The sequence below is a fragment of the Centropristis striata genome, chromosome 17 (assembly GCF_030273125.1).
Source record: "Centropristis striata isolate RG_2023a ecotype Rhode Island chromosome 17, C.striata_1.0, whole genome shotgun sequence".
NCBI lineage: Eukaryota > Metazoa > Chordata > Actinopteri > Perciformes > Serranidae > Centropristis > Centropristis striata.
The window spans coordinates 3,340,965-3,368,918 of NC_081533.1; the positions used below are offsets into that span (position 1 = coordinate 3,340,965).

Genomic DNA, 27,954 nt, shown 5'->3' on the forward strand with positions numbered 1-27,954 from the left:
CTAACAACTTTTTATTTTTCTAAAAAAAAACTAGCACACAGAGAAAGTTTCCCTGCCTTAGTCACACCACTAGGGTTTCTCTCCAGTGTGAACCCGTTGGTGAGTTTTAAGGTGAGAACTCTGAGTAAAGGTTTTCCCACATTGGTCACAGGGGTACGGCTTCTCTCCAGTGTGAATGCGTCGGTGGACTTCAAGATTACTCTGTTGAGCAAAGGACTTGTTACATTGGTCACAGCTGTATGGTTTCTCTCCAGTATGAACATGCTTGTGGACGCTCAAGGAACTCTGTGCAGCAAAGGACTTGTTACATTTGTCACAGCTGTATGGTTTCTCTCCAGTATGACCATTTGTGTGGGTCCTCCAGGCACTCTTTTGAGCAAAGGACTTGTTGCATTGGTCACAGCTGTAAGGTTTCTCTCCAGTATGGATGCGTTGGTGCATTCTCAGGCTATTTATTTTACTGAAAGTGTTGCCACATTGGTCACAGCTGTAAGGTTTCTCTCCAGTATGGATGCGTTGATGCATTCTCAGGTTCTGCATCTCATTGAAAGTTTTGCCACATTGGTCACAGCTGTAAGGTCTCTCTCCAGTATGGATGCGGAAATGTACCTTTAAATATGCAGCTGTTTTGTAGGTTTTGTCACAGAGAAAACAGTGGCGACGTCTGAGTTCCTCTGTTTCTTCCTGTTTCAACAGACAGACAGAAAGAGAGACACGGTGGTGAGATGCCATGGTGGAGTAAGCGATCTAAAACCAAAAATAATACTTAGAGCACGTCTGTACAACATAACCCATAAGTATTGGCCATCATTTTTCTCTTTCTCACTTCTGGAGATGAAACACAACTTTTGATGAGGTAATTGTGCTGTTGAGAAATGCATTGAAGAAACCTTTAAAATTCAATTATCTGACTCCAACACGAAATCCTCACCTATTTCTCTGCCCCGATCGTTTGATGGGGAAGGATGAGCAGGAGACACCCGAGTCCTCAGTTTTACTTCATTTTATTACAATACGTCAAGAAATGTGCAGTTACAGAGTCTCTGGGTTCAATCTACACGTCCCTGACATCACATTAGGCTGGTCAGTTCATGAGGTCTGGACCAAGCTACTTTCCCTTTAACCTTTTTTATATCCTAAAAAATGTAGGTAGAACTCTCCAGAAGTCACCTCCTCGATCCGCTGATTTGTCAGTTTATTGCTTACGTGGACACGTCATGTCACCAAGCAGAGAAGACAGTTATCTTTCTGCTTCAGAACATCATGTCCGTGACCTGACCTATTAACAAAACTTTCACACAACCTCCTGCCTAGCTATGACTTGCAGAGATATTATTGGTGACACAGAATTTGCAATATCCATGTAAAATATAAAACAAAAAACATATATTTTTGTGATTATGGAATCTTACTCTAAGTAGGACAGAGGAAGTTTAAGCAGATGCAGTAAATGTATTTAGTTTAATCACAGTTTAAAAACAATATTAGCACATGATCCTTGTATCAAAGCATATTGCATGCACAGAGAGGACACACACACACACACACACACACATAGTGAATTATGCATTCATAGATAGTGACATTTGTCACACAGAGACAGACAACAGTGACAGAATAAGAGACAGAATAACAGATTATTCTAACAATGCTTAAAACTACCAGTTACCATCATTAATGTTCAAAACAACAAAGAGCAGCAGAATTCAAAATGAGCCTTAATGAAGAAAAACAAACCCCCCAAGAAAGGTCTGTATTCTTTCCTCCATCAAATCACGTTTCAAACACATGCTTTTATGTGATGTTGTTTTCTTTTTTAATCAACTCTTTTTTATAATTTTCTGTCTTTGAATAATTGCATTAATTTTATCCTGATGCTGTCTGGTTCTTGTTCTCTGTTTTGCCTTTTGTTGTTATTTGCCTTCTGCTCTTTCTTTGCTTTGTCTGCCAGAGCTCTTTATAAACCCTACGTTGAAAGATGCAGTTTAAATAAAGTTATTATTATTATTATCAATATTATTATACATACATAGACAAATACTGAAGAAATTCAGTAGCTAAATTCAGTATTCTGCATTTGGACAGCACAGGCCTCACACATTCCTGGACTGGCTCTGTCTGGGCTGGCTGCTTTTCTGGGCTGGTGTGGGGAGGGGGGCACATTGTTTATGGTGGTATCTTTGACAACTGGTGGGGGAGGTGTGGGGGTGAAAGAGGCAGGGGTCAGTGGGGGGAGGGGTGACAATGGAGAATCTTTTATAACAAGCACTATTCAACATGTGGGAAAAAGGAATTTATCTCACAGAGGATGGAAGGGGGAGATGGAGGCAGAAGCTGGTGGGGGAGGTGTGGGGTCTCCTTAGCCTCTTTCAGCCTGACCTGACCCCCCTCCCCCCCAATCTACTCCCACTGACCCGGACCAGTCAAAGAAACCTGATCATGACTCCCTCCACTCTGGAACAAAGACACACAGCTTTGACTTTTTAAAAACCTCCTCTGAATGCAATCTGCTACTTTGGAGCTGAAAGAAAATAAAAAGTATTAAATCAGTTGGTCTCACTTCAAGATGAAGACTGGAGCCTGCTGGTCTACTGGGGACCTCCATGTGCTGCTTCTCCTCCTTCATTCTGCTCTGTTCTGCTCCTGCTCCTGGTCTCCACTGGGACTACATGCCCCGCCCCCCGCTGACTCCTATTGGCTGAGCCATGAAACGCTGTTCATCCAATCAGAGCAAACAATTTCTATTATATGTTCTTTTGGCTGTGATGTCCTAGTTTTTCTACATTTTTTTTCTCATTATCGTTTTAAACTGAACTTATCTTTACTTACCTGTATATTGTTAAAATAATTGATTATTTTCTATATTGGTAAATGATTTTATGCTTGATTTCTGCTTCTCTGTTGTCTGTCTCTGTTCTCTGTCTCTGTGAGTGACGCAGGTCACTATCAAAGGTCAAAACTTGCGTGTAATAAATATCTCTATGCATTTATATTAAGTCAGACAATATGATTTTGATACAATGATTATGTCTGTGTGTTAATGTTATAACATATATTTCATTGTCTGTTTCATATTTTTTGGACTTTTAGAATCTATGTGAGACAGTGAAAATTCTTTGACTCTGTAGACATAATATCTTTGTTACACAAAACAAGGCAGGAGGTTTTTTGTTGAATGTTCTGGAGAAGAGGCCAGGTCAGGATGGCCTTGTCCGCGGCAGCAAGCATCCAGGTGGCGTTGTGTTAATTAAAACTGGCGAATCAGCGATCAAGAAGGCGGAACTTCCTGGAAGAAATCGACCAGCATGTTTTGTAAACAAATGTTAGTATTTTAATGGGTTCAGGGAGAGAGTCGTGGTTCAGACTTCACGAACTGAAACTCGTCTGTTTGTATTCAGGGACATGAGTTTTTGAACCCGGAGATTCTCTGTAAAGTGCACATTTTTTGACGTATTGTAATAAAACTATGTTAAACTGAGAACTTGGACGTCTCCAGCTCTTCATTTCCCCATCAACGAACTGCGCAGAAAAATGGTGAGGTTTTTTCTGTTGGTGACAGATTATCAATTTTCGAGATTTCCTCATGCAATTTTTCTAACACCTCCTCTTCATGTGCTGTGTTGTTATATTCTGAGCTTCTCTCTGAAACTAAAGACTGACAGCAGTAACTGAGTCTGACTGAGGTGGTTTGATCCAGTGAGGAGGAAGAGGAGATGAATAAACAGAGACACTAAAACACCCCAGAGTTCAAACTTAGACTGAACAAACCTTTATACTTGTTAAATTCTGACGAAATCAAAATATTGCTGGAAGCATGATTTGATTTAATTCTGTTTTTTTCCAGTAAAGGTGATTGTTGCTGTTGAACCTGCATCCTGTCAGAGTTGTTGCTTTAATAATCTTGTTTTTTATATTCTCATTAAATCTTTGCACACAAAGAGAAGCTTTGACTCTTCGTTTCAAACTGCTAATTCATGATTCATTATTTGCTGACCTGTTGTTATTGTCATTCTCAACATCAACATGATCATTATTATTAATTATCTGACACCAGTAAGATAAGATATATAACATTTTAGACCAGAATGAACATTTCCATTTTATGACAATTTATACTTATAATCCACTACATATAACTGACAGCGTTTGTTATTTTTCAGGGTGACATTTAACATGAACATGTTTTTAAAATGTATGATTAATGAACATTTTTATATTAATAATTAGGTGCTGATTCCATAGAGCTGCAGAACTTATATATTTACATATATTTTATATATTGCAGTGAAATACAAGGACATAGTGAGGAAAATGTAAAAAGAGCACAAAAAGACCCTGAAACTGCTTATTTGGGTTTAGAGGGTTAACAGGAACAGAAGCATTCATATAATTTCATTTTTAAAAAGTGTTTTAAACCATATATGAACTAAATGAGTGTAGATTAAAGACAGCCACAGCAGGGGGACTGACAAGAGAAAAAAAGTGACATAAAGCCAACAGTGATGTTCTGGCCAATCACAGCACAGTCACAGAAGTGGGCGTGGCCTAAAGTGGGTTGACGCCTTTCTTGTGATGGTGCAGAGAACAGACACAGAGACAAAGAGAGAGAAGAAAAGGAGCAGAAGAGGAGAGTAAACCGCTGCTGGATCCTGTTTCTGAGCAAACATCTGGTGAGTTCACACTTTATTTTCTGCTCTGTTTTCTTTATGTTGTTCTTCTCCTGCAGCTGTTAACCTTTCTCCTTCTTCTTGTTGACACGGGAAGTTCTTCTTCTGGACTTTAGATCACGCTGTGTGTTGTAGAGTTCAGTGCTTACTGAAGTGCTTTTAATGTGAGCTGCAATGAGATTACGCTTGATACATAAAGGTCAGATAAGACATTTCTGCAGTGGTGCTGTGTGTGTGTGTGTGTGTGTGTGTGTGTGTGTGTGTGTGTGGTGGTTAGAGCACATCAACATGTCAGAATGAAGCACACACTCATTAGACTCTAAAACACAAAGTATTCACATGAATGTTGTGTTGTTTCTGTCTTCATCTTATTTGGAAAAGCAAAAATCCATCTTTGTCTCACCACACACACACACACACACACACACACACACACCGCCAAGAGAGAGGAGCAACTATTTACACAGAGACTCTCAAACTGTTGACACATTAGGCTGCTATCAAAAAGAAGACACATGGAGAAACAGTCGACACTGGAGGGAACTTTTGATCTAGAACAGTTGTAATAAAACAGGTAAAAGCCCAAGGATGGCTCAAGATGTTCATGTTTATTCAGGATATATATGTTTATATATTTATTTATATCCTCATCGTGTGTCTCTGTTTGTTGACTTCACAGCTCAAGAGACACTTCTGACTCCAGGACGTACGTCTGAAAGAAGAAGAAGAAGAAGAATGAGTCCTCCAAGAAAGGTCAGATCACTCTAATGAACTTGAGTTTGTGTTTGTGTGTTTTTTTTAATTCTGTTCTCTTTACTTTAGATATAATCTCCCCTTTAGACCCCGTAGTATTAGTGTTTTATTGTTAGTATTAATATTTTATAAGATCAGTTTTTCAATTATTTTAAATATTCGAAAAACTGATTAAATTATGATATGAATAGTTTTTAATTAAAGTTTGACGTTTGTTTTGAATGAAATATTATTCAAATATAATAAGAATATTTAATTCAGATTTCTAAATATAGAATATTGTGTACATTTTTTAATTTGTTTTTATTGTTATGACATTTAATATGAGTTGTATAAGTATTATAATATTATTAAAGGGATTAAAAAAGAAATACAATATAAATATTGTACTTGTTGTTCAACAAGATATATGAATACTATTTAATTATTATTATTATGTAGAGTATTATTAAGGTATTTTATACTATATACTTTATAATGTCCATCCAACTGTCCCATAGAGACTAATGAGAACTGGGAACAGACATTTCTAGAAGAAAAACACAGTTTTCTAACCTGCAATGTTGCTCACATTTTTTTTGCTACAGATATTAAACGTACATCAACGCGTTCAGGGGAGATTTATCTCTCTGATGAGACTAATATTTTGTTGTTTGTTTGTTTGACTTAGGTTTTTGAGAAAACAAGAGCAGTTTGAGAGGTGTGGTTTCCATTAAATGACTCTCTCAGCTGTTAGATATCAGCTGATAGTCTGTGCCCCTCCCCTCTCCACTCATCACCATAGCAACCAGCCAGCATGAGTGAGCCAGGACAGGATGACCCAGGTCTTCAAAATAAAAACCCATAAAGTAACTATATCTAACAATGTGGGTGCCTTTGATCTCATTGGCTTACTTTAACTCATAAAAAGCATATTACTATGTCAAACAATATGGGAATAAATGAATCAAATCTGCATTGATGGACAGGAAAAGTTTTATTCAGCAGGCAGATTAATACCGACGATTCTGCAGAATTAATGAAACAGCACAAGAAATGCACATGTAAACCACAGACTGACTCTCCACCCCCCATCCAGACATGTTTATTATCTCAAAACAATCCGTGTTTCTTCCAAACTTGGCCTTCACTATTTGGACGTTCCTCCCCTACTCCCACAATCTTTCAAGGCCCTAGTTAGGACAGGCTGAGCCTTGTGATGTTGCACTCATCTAGTAACCTAGTGGGATCCAGTTCCCACCAGATCACATGAACCCGGTTCCCAGAACATTTTTTGACAAAAAGATGATTAATTTTGATATTGTTCTGTTGCTTCCAGTAGCTACTTTATTTCTTCACCAGAACGTCCCCCCTCCCTTACTGTCGCCCCTGGTTACACTCACAACTGGCTGTGCTTTCAAGTCTTGATAGGGGAAAACAAAATATTGACCTGAGTCTGTCGGGGACCTTGTGTTCCCAAGCTCAGGCCAGAAGAAGAGATAACGATGAGACTAGGAAAATATAGAAAATGTGTTATTTACTTTTTTTGGTATTTGCGAAACACATAGAATGATTTGAGTAATTTAAATTTCCTTCCACACTTGCTTTGTATAAATGTATGTTTATTTTTATTGCAACAATCCAAAAGAATCACAGATACTGTCCAGAATAAAGGTACTGCTTGTCAAAATATACGCTGAAAGGAAAATATTACTTAGTAACATTGACTTGAACATTGAGGGTTATGTTGTACAGACGTGATCTAAATATTACTGATGGTTTTAGATAGCTTGCTTGACCATCGCATCTCACTCACACTCTCTCTTTTTCATTTTGTCTGTTGCTATATGTTGGGATTCTACCACAGGTGAATTTTGGGTTCATTTGTGGACTTTAACATTTGTGGACTAAATGAGACATTTTCTTGAGCCCACTCACAAAATGGTGAGTCACCTCCATTTTGTCTGATCTCAAGAACTTCAGTTCCCAGAATGCACTGCATTTATGACACCTTCCAGGTGTCATGTCATTGGTCAAGGCACCTTTGACCCCACAGGAGGTCCACTGGCCTGCTATAAAGCAGACAGCTCTCTCTCCATCGTTCCTGCTTGGAAGGATCTCCTTCAGGAGGGGATCCAGAGGCCTGGATCCACCACCCCTCTCTCTCTCCACCGCTCGTGCTTGGGGAAGCAGATCCAGAGGGCTGGATCCACCAGCCCTATCCCCTCACCCCCGCAGAGTCCTGCTGAGGTGAGACCTCTTCTCTTCTGAGACTTCAAGCTTCAAGAATCTCCTTTCCATAAGGAATTCTGAACCAACGGCAACTCTGACCTTCTCTGCACACCAAAGCTGCATTAATGAACACAAAGTTCATTGCATCTGTCAGAGAAAGCTCTAATTCAACAAAAAGGACAACCAGCAACCAGCAACTTGACTCAACTTCCTTCTTCCACCCTTCTGCTGAAAAGGCTTCCCCCCCTTGTTCACCGGACTCGTGAGTAATGTAACTGGGCTTAGATAAGAAATCAGCAAGGACTTTAGCAACTAGGATTTGACCTGTGATTAATGATTTGTTTTATATGTGTGTTTTAAGTATATTTATGTGACATTCGTGTTACGATCAAAGTTGTATGTTAATCTTGCTTTATACAGACAGTCAGTCTTACTGCAACTAACTATACTAACCTTTGACCTGCTCACACACTGATTAAATTAACTGGAGCTGAACACAGCTCATTGTCTGAGGAGTGGTAAACCCCCTCACACACACACACACACACGCACACACACACACACACACACACACGTTTCCTTCTCTTTTGTAATGTATTCTCTATTTTATAGATGTGTGCTTTTATTTGCTTTCTTGTTTAGAATAAATACCTTTTGATTACGAATGCTGTCTATTTAATGTTGTATATTATGAACGATATGCTGACCTCTGCTGTGTCAAGAATTCACTATTCCTTCAACCACTATTAAATATTAATATGGTAATTTGATTATAATTATATTCATAATTAATAATCAGTGTTCCAAATTGATAATTTAATAACTTTATGAGACTGATTTAGGTGAATTGGCTATATTTTCTCTGTTTACAGAGTGGTGCCCCATTTTACGAGCTGACTTAGAGTAAATCAAGTCATATCATTCTTATAATTAATAATTGTTTATGATAATTATTAATAATTGTTATAGCCATCCAACCACACTTTTGAACCGTGAGATCCACACAAGTGTGCTCAGGTTCACCCCTGCATATTTGGTATCCTTATGGAAGGGATAGCATTTATGATAACGCCCTTTTATTAATATATTCGACGCCCTGTGCAAGGTCATCATTTATTCATAAAAGAGCCATCCTTAATCCCCAACATTTTTGGTGATCCTTGATGAAGGCAATTGGTATCTGTAACCAGATACCCCAACATAGTTGACGCCCCAGTGCGTAATTACAACATATAGAAACCAGGAGAACGCGAGCGACTCAAACATCACCGCTGTGAGCTCTGTGTTCACCAATGGGTTCACACTGGAGAGAAACCGTACAGCTGTGACCAATGTGGGAACGCTTTCACCACGACACAGAGCCTGAGACGACATCAACGTGTTCACAACGGAGAGAAACCGTACAGCTGTGACCAGTGTGGGAACGCTTTCACCACGACACAAAGCCTGAGACAACATCAACACATTCACACTGGAGAGAAACCCTACAGCTGTGACCAGTGTGAAAAAACTTTTTCGCAAAGAGGTCACCTTGTTGCTCACCGACGCATTCACACTGGAGAGAAACCGTACAGCTGCGACCAGTGTGGGAACGCTTTCACCACAACACAAAGCCTGAGACAACATCAACACATTCACACTGGAGAGAAACCCTACAGCTGTGACCAGTGTGGAAGCGATTTCAACACGGCAAATGGCCTGAGACGACATCAACGTGTTCACAGCGGAGAGAAACCGTACAGCTGCGACCAGTGTGGCAGTACTTTTTCACAAAGGTACCACCTTAATGTTCACCAACGGGTTCACACTGGAGAGAAACCGTACAGCTGTGACCAGTGTGAAAAAACGTTTTCGAATGGAAGTAACCTTGTTAATCACCGACGCGTTCACACTGGAGAGAAACCATACAGCTGTGACCAGTGTGGCAGTACTTTTTCAGAAAGACACAGCCTGAATGTTCACCAACGGGTTCACACCGGGGAGAAACCGTACAGTTGTGACCAGTGTGAAAAAACATTTTCGCAAAGAAGTAACCTTGTTCTTCACCAACGTGTTCACACTGGAGAGAAACCGTACAGCTGTGACTAATATGGCCATGCTTTCACTAGTGCAAAGAGCCTGCGACGACATCAACGCAGTCATACTGTAGACAAACCGTATTAGTTTGACCAATGTGGGTAAATGTCTTCTCATAGTAGAACCTTTAAAGCTCACCAGTTATTTCAAAGGATGTCTCATTTACCGTTTTTAGAGCCAAGCTAGCTATTTCTTCATGCCTCCTCTCCATGTGCTGTGTTGTTACATTCTGAGCTTCCCTCTGAAACTAAAGACTGAAAACAGTAACTGAGTCTGACTGCAGTGGTTTGATCCAGTGAGGAGGAAGAGGAGATGAATAAACAGAGAGAGAACTGTCATTCTCAGCATCAACATGGTCATTATTATTAATTATCTGACACCAGTAAGATAATAAATATCATTAAAACCTGCACAGCCTGTAATCGGTGTTGGAATGTAACTTATTACATTTACTCAAGTACTGTACTTAAGCAAAATAATACGTTAGTTTTACTTAAGTACAATATTTCCATTTTAATTCACTCTATACTTATAATCCACTACATTTAACTGAAAGCTTTAGTTATTTTACCAGTTAAGCTTTAACATGAAAAAAATGTTTAAATAAATATGTATTGAAGATTCTTACATGAATCCAGGATTAAACACCTGAAAAAAGACATTTTTAATCTGGATTTTTATTCTCTGTTAAGTTTCTATTATTTAGAATTTTTATTGTATTTCAATGTGTTGACTTGTATTTGGTTTCCTGTATTTTTATTCTTGCCATATATATTGTTGGGGATGGATTGATATGATAAACTCTGTAACTTTAGTTAAGTGCTCCACGTCAGCAGTGTTTGCATTACTGCTGGAAAACATGTTTATATGTCTGGATCGATACAGATGTTCACATCTGCACTGACTAACCAAACATGGATCATCACACGTCTCCAGCTTGGAGGGACAAAGTGCGTCTCTCTGCAAATAACATCCGCGTGCCATGGGACCATCAACTCAATGAATTCTTGTAACTTGGTCAGATCGTCTTGATCCTATTTGGCTGATAGAACTCTGTCCCTATCCAGCTGAACAGTGTGATGTGACTCTGTACATGATTGCTGATTATTCCATATATTATCTTCGATTAAAAAAAACTTAAAGACAAGCAAGTTTTAAATAATTTTTATTTCTCAGAAAGGAATCACTCAATAAATTCCTCAACAGGCATTTTTATGGATTTTAAAATTTGACCAATTTTGACAAAAATCAACATTTTAAAATTTGACAAATTTTGACAAAAACTACATGCTTTAAAATGACTTTTTTTTTTTTTTTTTTTCTCGACATCCCTTAATAATTTCTGGCCATAGCATTCTCTAATATGTATCAACAGACTATAATAGGGGCATCTCAAACATTTTTAGGCATTTTAAAAATTGACCAATTATGACTTTTTTAAAAATTTTGGACATGCCTTAATTTGATGGTTTTCTGTAATTTCTTGCCATACTATGCACTAATATGTATCAATAGACTGTAGTTGGGCAATTTCAAGCATTTTAGGCATTTTTTAAAGTTGATCGATTTTTACAGAAATTGAAAATCTATAGTATGACTTTTTTCAAATTTTGGACAACCCTTAATATGTTTTTTTCTGCAATTTCTGGCCATACTCATATCTAAACATCAGACACAGACATGAAGGTGGTTGGACAGACTGGTCTAAAGAGCTGGTTCTGTGGTTGGAGCCAGGTTGGACAGTGTGTCCAACCTGGCTCCAACCACAGAACCAGCTCTTTAGACCAGGTGGAGGAGGTGGTGGGGAGATGACCTGTCAACATGTTCCAGGCCATCCTGAAATACCCAGATCATCCGCTACACAAAACCTTTATGGACCAAAAAACAGCAGTGGACGGCTCCTCTCTCTCCGTTGCAGGACAGAGAGATACAACAGAGCCTTCTCTCCTACAGCCATCAGGCTGTCTCACTCTAACAGAGAAAACAGACTCACTGAATTTACCCTCAGGGATAAAAAAAAAAAAAAAAAAAAAGGAATTTTGATTGATTTGACTATAATTGGGCCATTTTAGGCATTTTGAAAGTTGATCACTTTTGAAAAAAAATCGACATGCTATAGTTTGACGTTTTTTGTTGACCAAATTTTTTACATTCCATAAAATGTGTTTTTCTGTCATTTGTGGCTATACTGGGTCATACTTGGGTCATTTTAAAAAAAATTTAAGCATTTTTAAATTTCACCATTTTGACAAAAAACAACATGCTATAGTATGACTTTTTTGTTGTCGTCCAATTCTTGGACATCCAATAATATGGTGTTTTTCTACATACATACATACATACAATTTAGCTGTATTTATTATATTACTGATGTCAGATAATTAAAGATAATGATCAACTGAGAAAGCTTCTTTGTGTCCAAACATTTAATGAAAATATTTAAAAAAACAGGATTATTAAAGCAACAACTTGAGATATATAAAATCATGTTTACAACAATATTTTGATTTTGTCAGAATGTCTAAAGAATAAAGGTTTGTTGAGTCTAAGTTTGAACTCTGGAGTGTTTTTGTGTCTCTGTTTATTCATCTCCTCTTCCTCCTCACTGGATCAAACCACCGCAGTAAGACTCAGTTACTGCTGTCAGTCTTTAGTTTCAGAGGGAAGCTCAGAATATAACAACACAGTACATGGAGAGGAGGCATGAAGAAATAACTAGCTTGACTATAAAAATGGTGAAGAAGACTTTGTGTGAGCGCATTGGTGAGCTTTAAGGTTACCAGTCTGAGAAAACATTTTCCCACATTGCTCACACCAGTAAGGTTTCTCTCCAGTGTGAATGCGTTGGTGAACTTTAAGGGAACTACTCTGAGAAAACCTTTTCCCACATTGTTCACACCAGTACGGTTTCTCTCCAGTGTGAATGCGTTGGTGCACTTTAAGGTGACTACTCCGAGAAAACCTTTTCCCACATTGTTCACACCAGTACGGTTTCTCTCCCATGTGAACTTGTATATGTTCTCTCAGATTCTGTGCTGTGGTGAAAGCCTTCCGACATTGGTAGCAGCCGTACGGCTTTGCTCCAATGTGAATGGGTTGATGTTGTCTCAGGCCCTGTGATGTGGTGAAAGCTTTTACACATTGATCACAGTTGTACAGTTTCTCTCCAGTATGACTACGTTCATGGTTTCTCAGGCTCTGTGCCGTGGTGAAAGCTTTCCCACATTGGTCACAGCTGTACGGCTTCTCTCCAGTGTGAATGCGTTGATGTCGTCTCAGGGTCGTTGCCATGGTGAAAGCGCTCCCACACTGGTCACAGCTGTACGGTTTCTCCCCAGTATGAATACGATAATGTTGCCTCAGGGTCTGTGTTGTGGTGAAAGTGTTCCCACACTGGTCACAGCTGTACGGTTTCTCTCCAGTATGAATGCGTTGATGTTGTCTCAGGCTCTGTGTCGTGGTGAAGACGTTCCCACACTGGTCACAGCTGTAAGGTTTCTCCCCAGTGTGAACCTGTAGGTGACGCCTTAAACTTCGAGCTGTGGTGAAGGATTTGTCACACAGCTGACAGCAGTGATGTTTGAGTCCCTCTCTTTCTCCCGGTTTCTATAGCAACAAACAGACAGAAAGAGTGAGGGTCAGTTTGAGGCATGATAGTATGTTGCTTTTCAAGAATTATCACTTTGTGTTTAGTGTTTTTTATAATTTTGTTTTTTATAGTTTATAATGGGTGTGTATTGGACTGAATGTTCAGAGTTAGAGTGGATGACATCACAGCTTGAGTGAAGAGAGGCTGGGACAATTTAAAAAAAAAACTTTGCTGGTTCCCACAGCTTGTTCTCTTCATACACAGGGTTATGCCATGAAACAAGAACACATTTTTAGGGAAGATTGAAGAGAAATGTTTGCTCTTCTCAGACATTCTCTGTACAGCACTTTGGAGACGTTTTTCTTGTTTAAATGTGCTATACAAATAAAGTGGATTGGATTCTACTCTGGAATCAATGGGACGTACAGATTTCTTTCAGTGAGTCTGAATGTCACAGAAACTCCAATCCAAACGATAGAAACTAATGAGAACTAGGACCAGACATTTCTAGAAGTAACAGAGAAAGACAGTTTTCTAACCCACCTCCTTGCTGACATATTTTTTTACAAGACAAGTGAAAATTACATTAACCTTCATCAGAAAATTTTCTTCTCGATGATAATAATATTTTGTTGTTATGACTCACCATGTTTGAAAAAAATAAGAGCAGTTTGAGAGGTGAGCTCTCCATTGAATGACCTTTCTCAGCTGTTAGATATAGTGTGCCCCTCCCCTCTCCACTCTGCTGCTCTAATCACAGCAGCAACCAGCAGAGGCAGGATGAGCCAGGCCTTCAAAATAAAAGCCCAGAATGGTATCTGGACAATATGCAAAAGTGCAAAGCATTGTGGGATCAGTGAGCCTCATTGTTCTCTGTGAGGATTCTCCTGAGGACTCATGAAACAACAACAGAGTCTCATCAGGATGAAACCAGGAAACACTAAATACTCAAAGATTGTTTCAGCATCAAGAAGAAACCTGCAGCGGTTCAAACGGATGATTTTACTCTTTATGGTTTCATTAATATTCACACATGTATGTGTCTAAGTTCTGTCTGCACCAACTTACATTCACACAAACAGATGTCGCCATTTTTATCTGCAGGGAGCAGAGAAGAGTCTGATTCTGATAAAGTTACACAGAGAAGGAAAAGTTCAATAAACTACTTTTGATTTGATGGAAAAGGGAACTAAAGCTGGAGCTTTTTAGAGCTGATGGAAGTGAATGTGATCAGAGTTTATTAAAGCTGGAACCAGTCTGTAGTTTGTCCCTCACAACAAAGAAAAACACGTGAACACAAAGCCTGGAGCGGTTTGAACCGGTTTTACAAACTCACATTCACACATGAACAACCAGGAACCCCTCCCCCACTGAGCCGGACCCCCCAAAGAGACCTGATTCAGGATTAAATGCCTCCAGGAACAAAGAAAACCGTTTTTAAGAAACTCCACCGACTGCAATCTGCTACTTTGGAGCTCAAACACACAAAGAAAACAGAAAGTATTTCATCTGTTCCACTCACTTCAGAGCTCGAGCCTGCTGCTGGTCTACTGTGGACCTCCGGGTCCTGGTTCTCCTCCATTCCGCTCTGTGCTTCTCCTGCTCCTGACCTCCGCTGGGACTGCTGGACTTTAGATCCTGGTCTGGACAACTCCCTCACGGCTTTGTAGCGTCTCGTTAAGCCCCGCCCACACCCGGTGCGTCTTCTTCTCCTGTTTTTGCCGGTTTGCAAACAGCTTTCAGGATCATTAGCGCCACCTTCTGACAGGAGCGTGGATCAGATTTAATTCTTTATTTTACTATACATATATAGGACAAAAATAAACAATAAATACCGTTCCTATATTCTCCTGATGAGTCATGTTTTATGTTAAAATATAAATATTGAATTATTCTAGTAATGATTAATTTAATCTGAATTTGATGTTTTTCTTTTGCCGTCTGTTTCTGAGAATCAATAAATTATGAGTTGATCCTCTGTTTCCTGTTCCAACACTGACACATTTACACAATATCATAAATGTTTTATTATTCAGACCAGTGTGTCCAAATCTGCTCCAGATAACATCAGAAACCAGAAAGAGATCTTTAAAGACCGTCATTGTCATTAGACTTTGAAATTGTGGTGGCCTCTCTCTCTCTCTCTCTCTCTCTCTCTCTCTCTCTCCAAAAAAAAGAACATATACATAAACATATAAAGATGACACAGTGTGAAATATAGAAAACAGTAAAAACTGCTTTAAAATAGATTTTACTTCTGTATATACATGTGCAGGTTATTTACAGGGAGATAGTTGTTGAAAGTTTAATAAATAACTTTTATTTTCAGTTTGTTTGTTCCTGTAGAAACGCAGCATCAGTTCCTGTGGGGGCGGGGCCTGTTTCAGTCATTGTTGGGTCTTTTTGACCAGGCATGAGGTGTTGGAGGTCCAAGTGAGGTGGTTTAACACGTTGACTCCAAGGAAGGGGGAGGTGGTCACTGGTCTTTGTTCTCCTGAAGTCAACCATCGTCTCCTTTGTCTTGGAGGTGTGAAGGAGCAGGTTGTTGTCCCGACACCACTCAGTCACATGTTGCACCTCCAGCCTGCACGCCGTCTCCTCAGTCCCACTATTGTTGTGTCACCTGTGAGTTGAATGATGCAGCTGGAGGTGTGGATGGGGCTGCAGTCATGTGTGAAGAGTGTGAGGAGCCTGTGGTCGGTTTGTGTTCTCAGAGCACTTCATGACTGATGCTGTTAACGACACTGTGCCACAGTCATTCAGGCTCTTCACAGAAGTCTTTTCAGGCTCTGGAATGATGGTGGAGGACTGAGGCATGTGGGAACAAAAGCTGCTTCAAGTGAGAGGATGAATATTTCAGTAAACACCTCGGTGAGCTGTCGGGCTCCATCTCACAGCTCAAAACTGTTTTCACTATCATAAACACACAATATACTCGTTGTTTGCAGAACTGTGATGAATATAATAAAGTATTATTGCAGCAGAGTTTTGAGTTTTAATGTTTTATTTCATCATTCATGACTGAACGACTCTGATGTGTTATTGATACACGGCCTTCATTCAAGGTTTGATTATCACTTTATATCAGTCGGCTCATAATATCTGTTGTATTCATTGGATTTCTCAATGAAAAATGTCGAGTTCAGCTAATATTCCACTGACGGTAATATTAAGAAACATTAAAATCCAGACGAAGGAGCTGCTTCATGTGAGCAGCATTTTACTGTTGTCAGCATAGGGCTCATTTTAACTGCAGAATATGCTGTTATGTACTAATTTATTGAGGAATTTAACAAATGATTCCTTAGCGAGAAATAAAAAGTATTTAAAACATGCTTTTCTTTAAGTAACTTTAATACAAGTTGATATATTGAAAAAATACAAAGATTATAATGAGTATACAAGTCAGACAAGAATAGCAATCATGTAGAAACAGAGTCACATCACACTGTTCAGCTGGATAGGGACAGAGTTCTATCAGCCAAATAGGATCAAGAAGATCTGACCAAGTTACAAGAATTCATTGAGTTGATGGTCCGATGGCACGCAGATGTTATTTGAAGAGAGACGCACTTTGTCCCTCCAAGCTGGAGACGTGTGATGATCCATGTTTGGTTAGTCAGTGCAGATGTGAACATCTGTATCGATCCAGACATATAAACATGTTTTCCAGCAGTAATGCAAACACTGCTGATGTGGAGAACTTAACTCAAAGGAACTGAAGTTACAGAGTTTAGTAGTTACAGAAAAAAATAATAGAAAACCAAATACAATTCAACACATTGAAATAAAATAAAAAATTCTAAAATAAAAAAGCACAACACAGAATGAAAATCCAGATAAAAAAATTCTTTTTTTCAGTTGTTTAATCTTGGATTCATGTCAGAATCTTCAATAATTGAACATTTAAAAAAAAACATGTTAAATCTCAACTGGTAAAATAACTAAAGATGCCAGTTAAATGTAGTGGGTTATAAGTATAGAGTGAATTAAAATGGAAATATTCAACTTACGACTCCCAAAAAACTTTGCTTAAGTACAGTACTTGAACAAATGTCGTAAGTTACATTCCAGCACCGATTACAGGCTGTGCAGGTTTTAATGCTATTTATTATGTTACTGGTGTCAGATCATTAATAATAATGACCATATTGATGCTGACAATGAAAGTAACAATAGATCAATATTTAAAATGATATTTTGATTTTTTTTCATAATTCCAAAAGAATGAAGGTTTGTTCAGTCTAAAGCCTGATTTCCACCGGGCGCGTTACTGCAGCGTCACGTCAGCGTCGCATTCGCCGTTGCAAATAGGTAACACTCTAATCAATGAGAGCATTTCCACCGGGTGCGCTGCGTAACGTTACTGCAGCGTCTCAGCAGCGTCTCTACGCGAGCATTAGGCAGGACTTCTATTTCTCCGCGAGACGCTGCCAAATCGCGTAAATCTCAACAGAGCAGATCGCACCAGACAGGAAGTCCGACTCAGAATCAGCGTAAAACACTTCCGCCCCCTTTCAAAATAAAACACAATATGCAGTTCATGCAGCCTAAAACTACTTCACATCAACATTATGTTATGACCGGAGCATCAGATCAGCAATCAATCAATCAATCAATCAATCAATCAATCAATCAATCAATCAAAGGGTCTCAGAGGATCGGCGACACGGACGACAAGAGACTGATTGTTGAAGTGGAACATCATACAATCATTTATGACATAACATATTGTTTTTATAAGGATAGATGGTCAGATCAACAGATCTTTCACGTCAGAAAAGCAAAGTAAGCTGTTGGTTGTTGTTGTTGTTGTTTACTTTACACACACAGTTTATCCATAGACTGTATAAATAGAGTTTAGAGTTTATCACGGGATCTTGCGGTCTCCCGTATGGTCAGGATTATCGCGTGATAACGTTATCTCGCGTGTATACGACCGGCTCGCTAAGCTGACGTGACGCGCCCGGTGTGAATTGACGCCGGGCAGAAGACGCAGCAAAACCGCGGTGGAGCCGGGCTGCTGCTGTAACGCGCCCGGTGGAAATCCCCAGTAAGTTGGAAATCTGGAGTGTTTTTGTGTGTCTGTTTATTCATCTCCTCTTCCTCCTCACTGGATCAAACCACCTCAGTCAGACTCAGTTACTGCTGTCAGTCTTTAGTTTCAGAGAGAAGTTCAGAATATAACAACACAGCACATGAAGAGGAGGCATGAATAAATAACTAGCTTGGTTCTAAAAAGGCTTAAGAAGACTTTGTGTGAATGCGTTGGTGTTTTTAAAGGATACTCATCTCAGAAAATGTTTTCCCACATTGGTCACACCAGTATGGTTTCTCTCCAGTGTCAACTCGTAAGTGGACTTTAAGGTCACCACTTTGTGAAAAGGTTTTCCCACATTGTTCACACCAGTATGGTTTCTCTCCAGTGTGAACACGTCGGTGAACATTAAGGTGGTCACTATGTGAAAAGGTATTACCACACTGGCTACATCTGTACGGTTTCTCTCCAGTGTGAACACGTTGATGTCGTCTCAGGCTCTGTGCCGTGGTGAAATCACTCCCACACTGGTCACACCAGTATGGTTTGTCTCCAGTGTGAACTCGTAAGTGGACTTTAAGGTCACCACTTTGTGAAAAGGTTTTCCCACATTGTTCACACCAGTATGGTTTCTCTCCAGTGTGAACACGTTGATGTCGTCTCAGGCTCTGTGCCGTGGTGAAATCACTCCCACACTGGTCACAGCTGTAGGGCTTCTCTCCAGTGTGAACCCGTCGGTGAACATTAAGGCTGTCACTTTGTGAAAAAGTATTACCACACTGGTCGCAGCTGTACGGTTTCTCTCCAGTGTGAACACGTCGGTGAACATTAAGGTGGTCACTTTGTGAAAAAGTATTACCACACTGGTCGCAGCTGTACGGTTTCTCTCCAGTGTGAACACGTTGATGTCGTCTTAGGCTCTGTGCCGTGGTGAAATCACTCCCACACTGGTCACAGCTGTAGGGCTTCTCTCCAGTGTGAACGCGTCGGTGAGCAACAAGGTGACCTTTTTGTGAAAAAGTTTTCTCACACTGCTCACAGCTGTACGGTTTCTCTCCAGTGTGAACACGTTGATGTTGTCTCAGGACCTGTGCCGTGGTGAAAGCGTTCCCACACTGGTCACAGCTGTACGGCTTCTCTCCAGAGTGAATTAGTTTATGTTGTCTCAGGCTCTTTGCCGTGGTGAAATCACTCCCACACTGGTCACAGCTGTAGGGCTTCTCTCCAGTGTGAACGCGTCGGTGAGCAACAAGGTGACCTCTTTGTGAAAAAGTTTTCTCACACTGCTCACAGCTGTACGGTTTCTCTCCAGTGTGAACACGTTGATGTTGTCTCAGGACCTGTGCCGTGGTGAAAGCTTTCCCACATTGGTCACAGCTGTACGGTTTCTCTCCAGTGTGAACCCATTGGTGAACCTTCAGGCTTCCAGCTGTTGTGAAGGATTTCTCACAGAGCTCACAGCGGTGATGCTTGAGTCCCTCTCGTTCTCCCAGTTTCTATAGCAACAGACAAAAAGAAAAAGAGAGAGTGTGAGTGAGATGCTATGGTGAAGCAATCTATCTAAAACCATCAGTAATATTTAGATCACGTCTGTACAACATAACCCTCAATGTTCAAGTCAATGTTACTAAGTAATATTTTCCTTTCAGCTTATTTTTTGACAAGCAGTACCTTAATTCTGGACAGTACCTGTGGTTCTTTTGGATTGTTGCAATAAAAATAAACATACATTTATACAAAGTAAGTGTGGAAGGAAATTTAAATTACTCAAATCATTCTATGTGTTTCATATTTATTCATGAGCATCACAAATACCAAAAAAAGTAAATAACACATTTTCTATATTTTCCTAGTCTCATCATTATCTCTTTTTCCGGCCTGAGCTTGGGAACACAAGGTCCCCGACAGACTCAGGTCAATATTTTGTTTTCCCCTATCAAGACTTGCGAGCACAGCCAGTTGTGAGTGTAACCAGGGGCAACAGTAAGGGAGGGGGGAAGTTCTGGTGAAGAAATAAAGTAGCTACTGGAAGCAACAGAACAATATCAAAATGAATCATCTTTTTGTCAAAAAATGTTCTGGGAACCGGGTTCATGTGATCTGGTGGGAACTGGATCCCACTAGGTTACTAGATGAGTGAAACATCACAAGGCTCAGCCTGTCCTAACTAGGGCCTTGAAAGATTGTGGGAGTAGGGGAGGAACGTCCAAATAGTGAAGGCCAAGTTTGGAAGAAACACGGATTGTTTTGAGATAATAAACATGTCTGGATGGGGGGTGGAGAGTCAGTCTGTGGTTTACATGTGCATTTCTTGTGCTGTTTCATTAATTCTGCAGAATCGTCGGTATTAATCTGCCTGCTGAATAAAACTTTTCCTGTCCATCAATGCAGATTTGATTCATTTGTTCCCATATTGTTTGACATAGTAATATGCTTTTTATGAGTTAAAGTAAGCCAATGAGATCAAAGGCACCCACATTATTAGATATAGTTACTTTATGGGTTTTTATTTTGAAGACCTGGTTGCTATGGTGATGAGTGGAGAGGGGAGGGGCACAGACTATCAGCTGATATCTAACAGCTGAGAAAGTCATTTAATGGAAATCACACCTCTAGAACTGCTCTTGTTTTCTCAAAAACCTAAGTCCTAACAACAAAATATTAGTCTCATCAGAGAGATAAATCTCCCCTGAACGCGTTGATGTACGTTTAATGTCTGTAGCAAAAAAAATGTGAGCAACATTGCAGGTTAGAAAACTGTGTTTTTCTTCTAGAAATGTCTGTTCCCAGTTGTCATTAGTCTCTATGGGACAGTTGGATGGACATTATAAAATATTAATACTAATAATAAAACACTAATACTACGGGGTCTAAAGAGGAGATTATATCTAAATTAAAGAGAACAAAATTGAAAAAAAAAAAACACACAAACACAAACTCATGTTCATTAGAGTGATCTGACCTTTCTGGGAGGACTCATTCTTCTTCTTCTTCTTTCAGACGTACGTCCTGGAATCAGAAGTGTCTCGTGAAACAGATGAGCTGTGAAGTCAACAAACAGAGACACACGATGAGGATATAAATAAATATATAAACATATATATCCTGAATAAACATGAACATCCTGAGCCATCCTTGGGCTTTTACCTGTTTTATTACAACTGTTCTAGATCAAAAGTTCCCTCCAGTGTCGACTGTTTCTCCATGTGTCTTCTTTTTGATAGCAGCCTAATGTGTCAACAGTTTACCTAATGTGTCAACAGTGTGTCAACACACACACACACACACACAACCACACACACACACACACACCACTGCAGAAATGTCGTATCTGACCTTTATGTATCAAGCGTAATCTCATTGCAGCTCACATTAAAAGCACTTCAGTAAGCACTGAACTCTACAACACACAGCGTGATCTAAAGTCCAGAAGAAGAACTTCCCGTGTCAACAAGAAGAAGGAGAAAGGTTAACAGCTGCAGGAGAAGAACAACATAAAGAAAACAGAGCAGAAAATAAAGTGTGAACTCACCAGATGTTTGCTCAGAAACAGGATCCAGCAGCGGTTTACTCTCCTCTTCTGCTCCTTTTCTTCTCTCTCTTTGTCTCTGTGTCTGTTCTCTGCACCGTCATAAGAAAGGTGTCGACCCACTTTAGGCCACGCCCACTTCTGTGACTGTGCTGTGATTGGCCAGAACATCACAGTTGGCTTTATGTCACTTTTTTCTCTCTTGTTATGTTTCTGCAGCCTTCAGTCCCCCTGCTGTGGCTGTCTTTAATCTACATCATTTAGTTCACAGATGGTTTAAAACACTTTTTAAAAATTAAATTGTTCCTGTTAACCCTCTAAACCCCAACAAGCAGTTTCAGGGTCTTTTTGTGCTCTTTTTACATTTTCCTCACTGTGTCCTTGTATTTCACTGCAATATATAAAATATATGTAAATATATAAGTTCTGCAGCTCTATGGAATCAGCACCTAATTATTAATATAAAAATGTTCATTAATCATACATTTTAAAAACATGTTCATGTTAAATGTCACCCTGAAAAATAACAAAAGCTGTCAGTTATATGTAGTGGATTATAAGTATAAAGTGTCATGAAATGGAAATGTTCATTCTGGTCTAAAATTAGTTTATTTTAAGCGCTGATATCTTGCCAGATATCAGCTCTTAAAATAAACTTTAATCAGCTATTTTTGTTGTTATCATTATATTTGTCCAAACAAATGTACCTTTAGTTGTACCAGGCATTAAAATGAACAAGAAACTGGAGGGATGGTCGAATATTTTTTTCCATGACTGTACATAAATAGAATAAAAATAAACAATAAATAACGTTCCTATATTCTATATTATGTTCCAGAAAGCAGGTTTTCTGAAAACCTCGAGTATGTTAACCCTGAAATGAGGGAAACTCAGCTCCGGCTGAAAAACATCTACTGCACATTGAAATAGCCACTGAATTATTTTTACTAAAATCAGTCAAATATGATTAAAATGAATTACAGTCCTGCCTGTTTGAACAATGTTCTTATTTTTCATTTCCAGCTGCTTCCACGTCAGGATCACAACTAAAGGAAATAAAGTTTAGCTTTAATACCATTTCACCAGTTTCTACCTGTAATATTAAACATGTGATGAGCAGAAACATTCCTTTGTTCTGATTGGCCGTCCAGGGTGTAGTCCCGCCCCTCGTCTATCAATGTCATCTGCGATTGGTCCAACCAATGAGTGAGTGACTGTTTGTCCAAATCCTCTTTGTTGTTAATATTTTAACATCTTCAGCTGTTTGTTTCCATGAAAATAATAAAAATGATCTATTTTCATATATTTGACCTCTGAATGTTTAATTTATAAGCTGAATAACTCAATTCAATATATAGTATATTTAATGAATTTTTATTTGTGGGAACTATTTAACAAATCATTCAGTTCAACAATCAGTTTGTCCAAACAAAAGAAAAAAATATTTTAATAAAATTCAACAGCGACTCAAACATGATGAACAAACATTTAAAGTAAATGTAGCAGATGAAATGAGAGCAGAAGATCTTTGTGATCATCAGCTCCATTTAAAGGTCTGATGGTGTAAATGATGAGAGCTGTAACCTGCAGACAGGTGAGACTTTCTAAAGCAGAGCAGCTCCCTTCAGTAAAGAGCTCCCTCTGCTGCTCCTCACCACTAATAACAGCTTTTATATCAGCAAACATACAGTCCAATGAAATAATGACAGTAAACAACAGCCACGTTTAACAAACCAGAATAAAACAGTAACAAAACATTGATTTTAATATTGCATATTACTCAAATAACCTGAAGTTTTAAAGTGCTTTGTTATAATTTATTTGACCTCTGAATGTTGAAGTGAATGTGAGTCAATATTAAAAAACAACAGACATTTAAATCAGCTGTATGGAAGTCAAACAAACTCACACTTTTCTTCCAGACATGTGAGAAAATATAAACTTTAGTGTTATCTCTCTGTGTTCAGGACAAAGAGGAAAGTAACTGAAGTTGATACAAAAAGAATGAACGATGAGTTTCAATAGACTTCTGTTATCATTTCTCTCGTGTGTCTGTGAAGCATCAAAGTTGTTGATATTGTTACCTGCTGATATGTTGATGTGTTCTGACTTTTTGTTTTGTTAAAGTTGTTGATTAAACTGTTTCCTCTAATCCACCTGGTGGACTGTAACTTTTATCAAATCCACCTCTGAAGCAGAAATCTTGTTTCTTACTCAGACAGTAACTTTAACAAAGAGTGAACAGAGCTGCTGCTGTCAGTCCCAGTCCACAGTAGAGGAGCATCCTTCCTCCACTCTCTGGTTGTGCTCCACTTCCTGTTGGAGGAGGATCTGTTCCCTGACTTGGTGTGTTTGGTGTCTCAGGTTGGGGCCAATCCCTCGCTGCTGCAAAGACAACAAACACATCTGACTCATTCATGTCAAGAAAAACATTTTACTAGAGAATAAAAATCAACATCCACGACAGATAAAAATGTTACAGATATACAGAAACTACAAGAAGGAAGTTTAAGAACTCTGGAAGTTCATCATCATGATACTCAGGTTCATAGAGGTCTAAAGAAGTTGATGATTTCAACGTGTTAAAGTTTTACTGGATCAACTTACCAGAGACGTTGAGTCGACATGTGCGAGAGCTCGAACCATAACCTGTGATCACTTGATAATAATAAATAATAATAATAATAAAGTCCAGAGTCATTGATCCTGAGTCTGGACACATGAAGTCTGAGTCGTCCTTCTCTGAGGACGTCTTTGTCAAACTGGACTCGTCCTGCAAACTGTTGATCCTGAGACTCTGAGACCTCAACACCTTCATGGAGATGGAACAGTTTAAAACATGTCAGCTCAACGTCTCTAAATAACTAGAAATTAACTCTTAAAACAAGATAAATTAAAGCTGCCAGCAGCGACGAACTGGCCCAAGCAGAGTGACCTGATGATTATTTGGTTCTTTTAAAAAAGTCTTTAAAAAGTCTTAAAAATCTTAATTTTAATAATCTGGTCAAGTGAAATTATCTCAGATTTAGTCTCTCTCTCTCTCTCTCTCTCTCTCTCTCTCTCTCTCTCTCTCAGCCACTGAAACACACAGTCACACTCAGGAAACATGCACATGTGACCAGAGAGGAAAGTCTTTTATTCATGAATTAATGAACATTTTAAATCTTTCTGCAGGAGGCTGGATCGTCCCTGTGTCCTGAAGCTAAATGTGTGAAAGTGTGATTTTCTCCAGACTAGTTTGATTAGAGGCTCATATTGTCAGCTGTCACACTGGAGGAGCAGCTGAAGCATCATGAACCAATGAAAGCGGAGGAGAAGACTCAGGTTGGAGGCGGGACCAATCACAGCTCACACTGAGAAGTGGGAGGCGGGGCTACACACTGGACGGCCAATCAGAACAGAGGGCGTGTCTCTATATAAAGCAGGAGTAGAGCCTCTGACGTCAGAGTGAAGCTGAAGCAGCAGAGCAGACACATGAAGATATTGAGAGTGTGAGAAGTGAATGACGTCAGCATCAAGTGTTCTCTGACTGCATCAGCCTGTCAGCACCAACACAATCACAACACACATTGTGGAACATTGTCCTTTACATTCACATCATGTTCCTCAAGGTGAGGAAGTGTGTGTCAGCAGTTTAGGATTGTTACTAACTGAACATGTTTCGGTTCTTTAACACAAAAAGTAAAGAGAAAAGCTGAACTCTGTGGAGGAGAGAGGAGGAGACTTGATCTTTATCTGTTTCTATACATTGATTAAATAAACACCTTTAACTTGTGAAATCCAAAGTTGATGGAAGATTTGTGTTTTTTTAACAAAATCAAAGAATTTAAAACTTTTTCTTTCAGGTGAATGATTTGTTAAATTGTTCCCACAAATAAAAAGGCTTTAAACTGATGTCGACAGAGAAGCTTTAAGATCAAATCCTGGAGGAGGTTTTTCAAGTCTAATTGAAAATATTTCAGCAATAAAATAAAAACAGTTTGAGTGTATTTAGTAAGAAGAGAATGAGTTCAAGTGTTGGTCAATGAGCTAAAAGTTGATGAACAGCTGATGTTGACAGAAATACAAGACAAACTGGAGTCCTTTCCTGCATGTCTCCCTTCAGCTCCGGATCTCTCTCTGTCACAGAGAAATAACCTTCCCATCATGCACTGCTCTGAAAACTACTGCAGCTGTCTCTAGTTTATGATGTTTAATGTCGCTGCAGAAAGATTTGGTGACTTTAAGTCGAACTGGGAACAAAAACTGACGAGGAAGTTCACTTCATAACCAGAGAGGAAACTGAGAGAGCAGAGCTGCTGCACCGTCAGAGAGAAGGGCGGGACCTGACAAGTTGGCCCGCAAATTCCTCCCATACTTGATACTTTCTCAAGACAATGATTAAAGATGTGGTTGACAACATAATGATATGACTTTAGGTGAGTCATGCATCACTTACTGTGCTGAGACAGTAAGGTAAAAATTAGTTACCTAAAGTCAGACCGTAGATTTATTTGTTGTGTGCGGTATCTGAATTTGCATGAGCCTTTTGATAGGCGGATATGTGCATCCACATGCAGAAGGTCTGTGCCATAAATACATGAGCTCTCAGTCACTGAGTTGTGAAACGAGCGGACCTGAAACATGAAGATATTCTGACTGAAAAGTGAACTGCATCTGCATCAAATGTTCCTGTGATTACTTTTTCCTCCGTGTTTAACTTTTGTTGGAAGGATTCTGAACTCGGACCAGAGAACATGCAAACATCAACACAAGGTAACGTAATAATATATTTTTTGATGTACAGATTAATTATGTGATGATATTTAACAGATAATAATGTGTTTTATTCTCTCAGTAAAGAGACATTTCAACACTTGAATCAATCTGACAGCTTTTCTTTATGTTTTAACAACAACATGAGGAAGTTTTTGATGCTCATGTTCTGTTGCATGGAGCCTGTTATCATGGAGCCACAATGTGTTTTAAAGTAGACTAACTGTTTTATTTGCAGTTAAATTCTCAGATGTTGATATAAATGCAGGTAAATGTGAATCAGCCTCATCTTTTATTTTTGTATAGAGTTCAACCAATCCTGTAGAATAAGCAGCTCACTGCAGTGTATAAAGTTTTTATATGTCTGAAAGAAACTAAACAAACAGGTTGAAGTTTATATTGTTTTTATAATCAGGATAATAACACAAAGACGTGTTGTAACGACTCCACACAGACTGTTGTTACCTCTGAACTTGAGATCTGAACTTTAACTAATGAACCGTAGAAAGTCCTCCTGATTCACCTCTCAGCTCAGTTTCTCCTCTTTCTTTCTCAGTTGAAAACTGGCGCCATCTAGATACAGAAACATAATAACTGTGTCATATTTCCTCTGTCTCAGGTGTAATGTGTGAACTTTGAGCTCATAGTGATATTTATTATATTCATGTTAGTGGTGGAAGAAGTAATCAGATTACTTTACTGCAGTAAAAGTACTAACACCACACTGTGAAGTTACTCCACTACAGTAAAAGTCCTGCATTCAACACTTACTGAAGTAAAAGTACAAAAGTATCAAAAGTCAAAGTACTCGTTATGCAGAAAGATTGTTTTATATATTCCAGATATATTATTAGATTATTATTACTGATACATTTATGGAAGCAGAATGTTTGTGTTGTCCAGATAGGGTTATTTTTTACAACTTGATATACAGTTAATGTGGTTTTATTTATTATTAAAAATGCATAATCTCTTTAAATTTATCTTTTTTTTCATGATAAATTTTGACCTCAAAGTAACTAAAGCTGTCAGCTTGACTCATCTCAGCTTCATATTTCCTCTTTCTCAGTTGAAAACTGGCGCCATCTAGTGTCAGAATCACACTACTGTATCTTTGCTCAGTGTAATAAGTATGCTGCATATTTCCTCTGTCTCAGGTGTAATGTGTGAACTTTGAGCTCATGTGTGTGTGACTCTTCACCTCTGTCTCCTCTCACAGGGAGAAGATGATCTGCAGCATCCTGCTGCTCCTCAGCCTGACCTCCTGTGTCTCTGGTTAGTTTACTCCTTCACTTTATTATCCACAAAGAAGAAGAAAGTCTGTCTGCTCCTCTGT

The 27,954-nt window shown here is 39.0% G+C and overlaps 2 protein-coding genes across 2 annotated transcripts in view; one reads left to right on the forward strand and one right to left on the reverse strand.

Annotated features, from left to right (window-relative positions):
* Positions 1 to 21,902, reverse strand: part of LOC131989529 (uncharacterized) — a 218,705-nt gene extending 196,803 nt beyond the window's left edge. The window contains 5 exon segments of the mRNA XM_059354773.1: positions 72 to 623; positions 12,488 to 13,220; positions 18,646 to 19,830; positions 21,297 to 21,376; positions 21,867 to 21,902. Of these exon segments, the coding sequence (XP_059210756.1) occupies positions 72 to 623; positions 12,488 to 13,220; positions 18,646 to 19,830; positions 21,297 to 21,314 (2,488 nt within the window). The 5' untranslated portion in view covers positions 21,315 to 21,376; positions 21,867 to 21,902.
* LOC131989502 (zinc finger protein 239-like) lies at positions 4,609 to 10,184 on the forward strand. The gene is made up of 3 exons (XM_059354743.1): positions 4,609 to 4,670; positions 5,347 to 5,420; positions 8,868 to 10,184. Exons 2-3 carry the CDS (start codon positions 5,403 to 5,405, stop codon positions 9,717 to 9,719), a joined length of 870 nt encoding a protein of 289 aa, XP_059210726.1. The 5' UTR covers positions 4,609 to 4,670; positions 5,347 to 5,402; the 3' UTR covers positions 9,720 to 10,184.
* Positions 21,903 to 27,954: the final 6,052 nt, after the last annotated feature.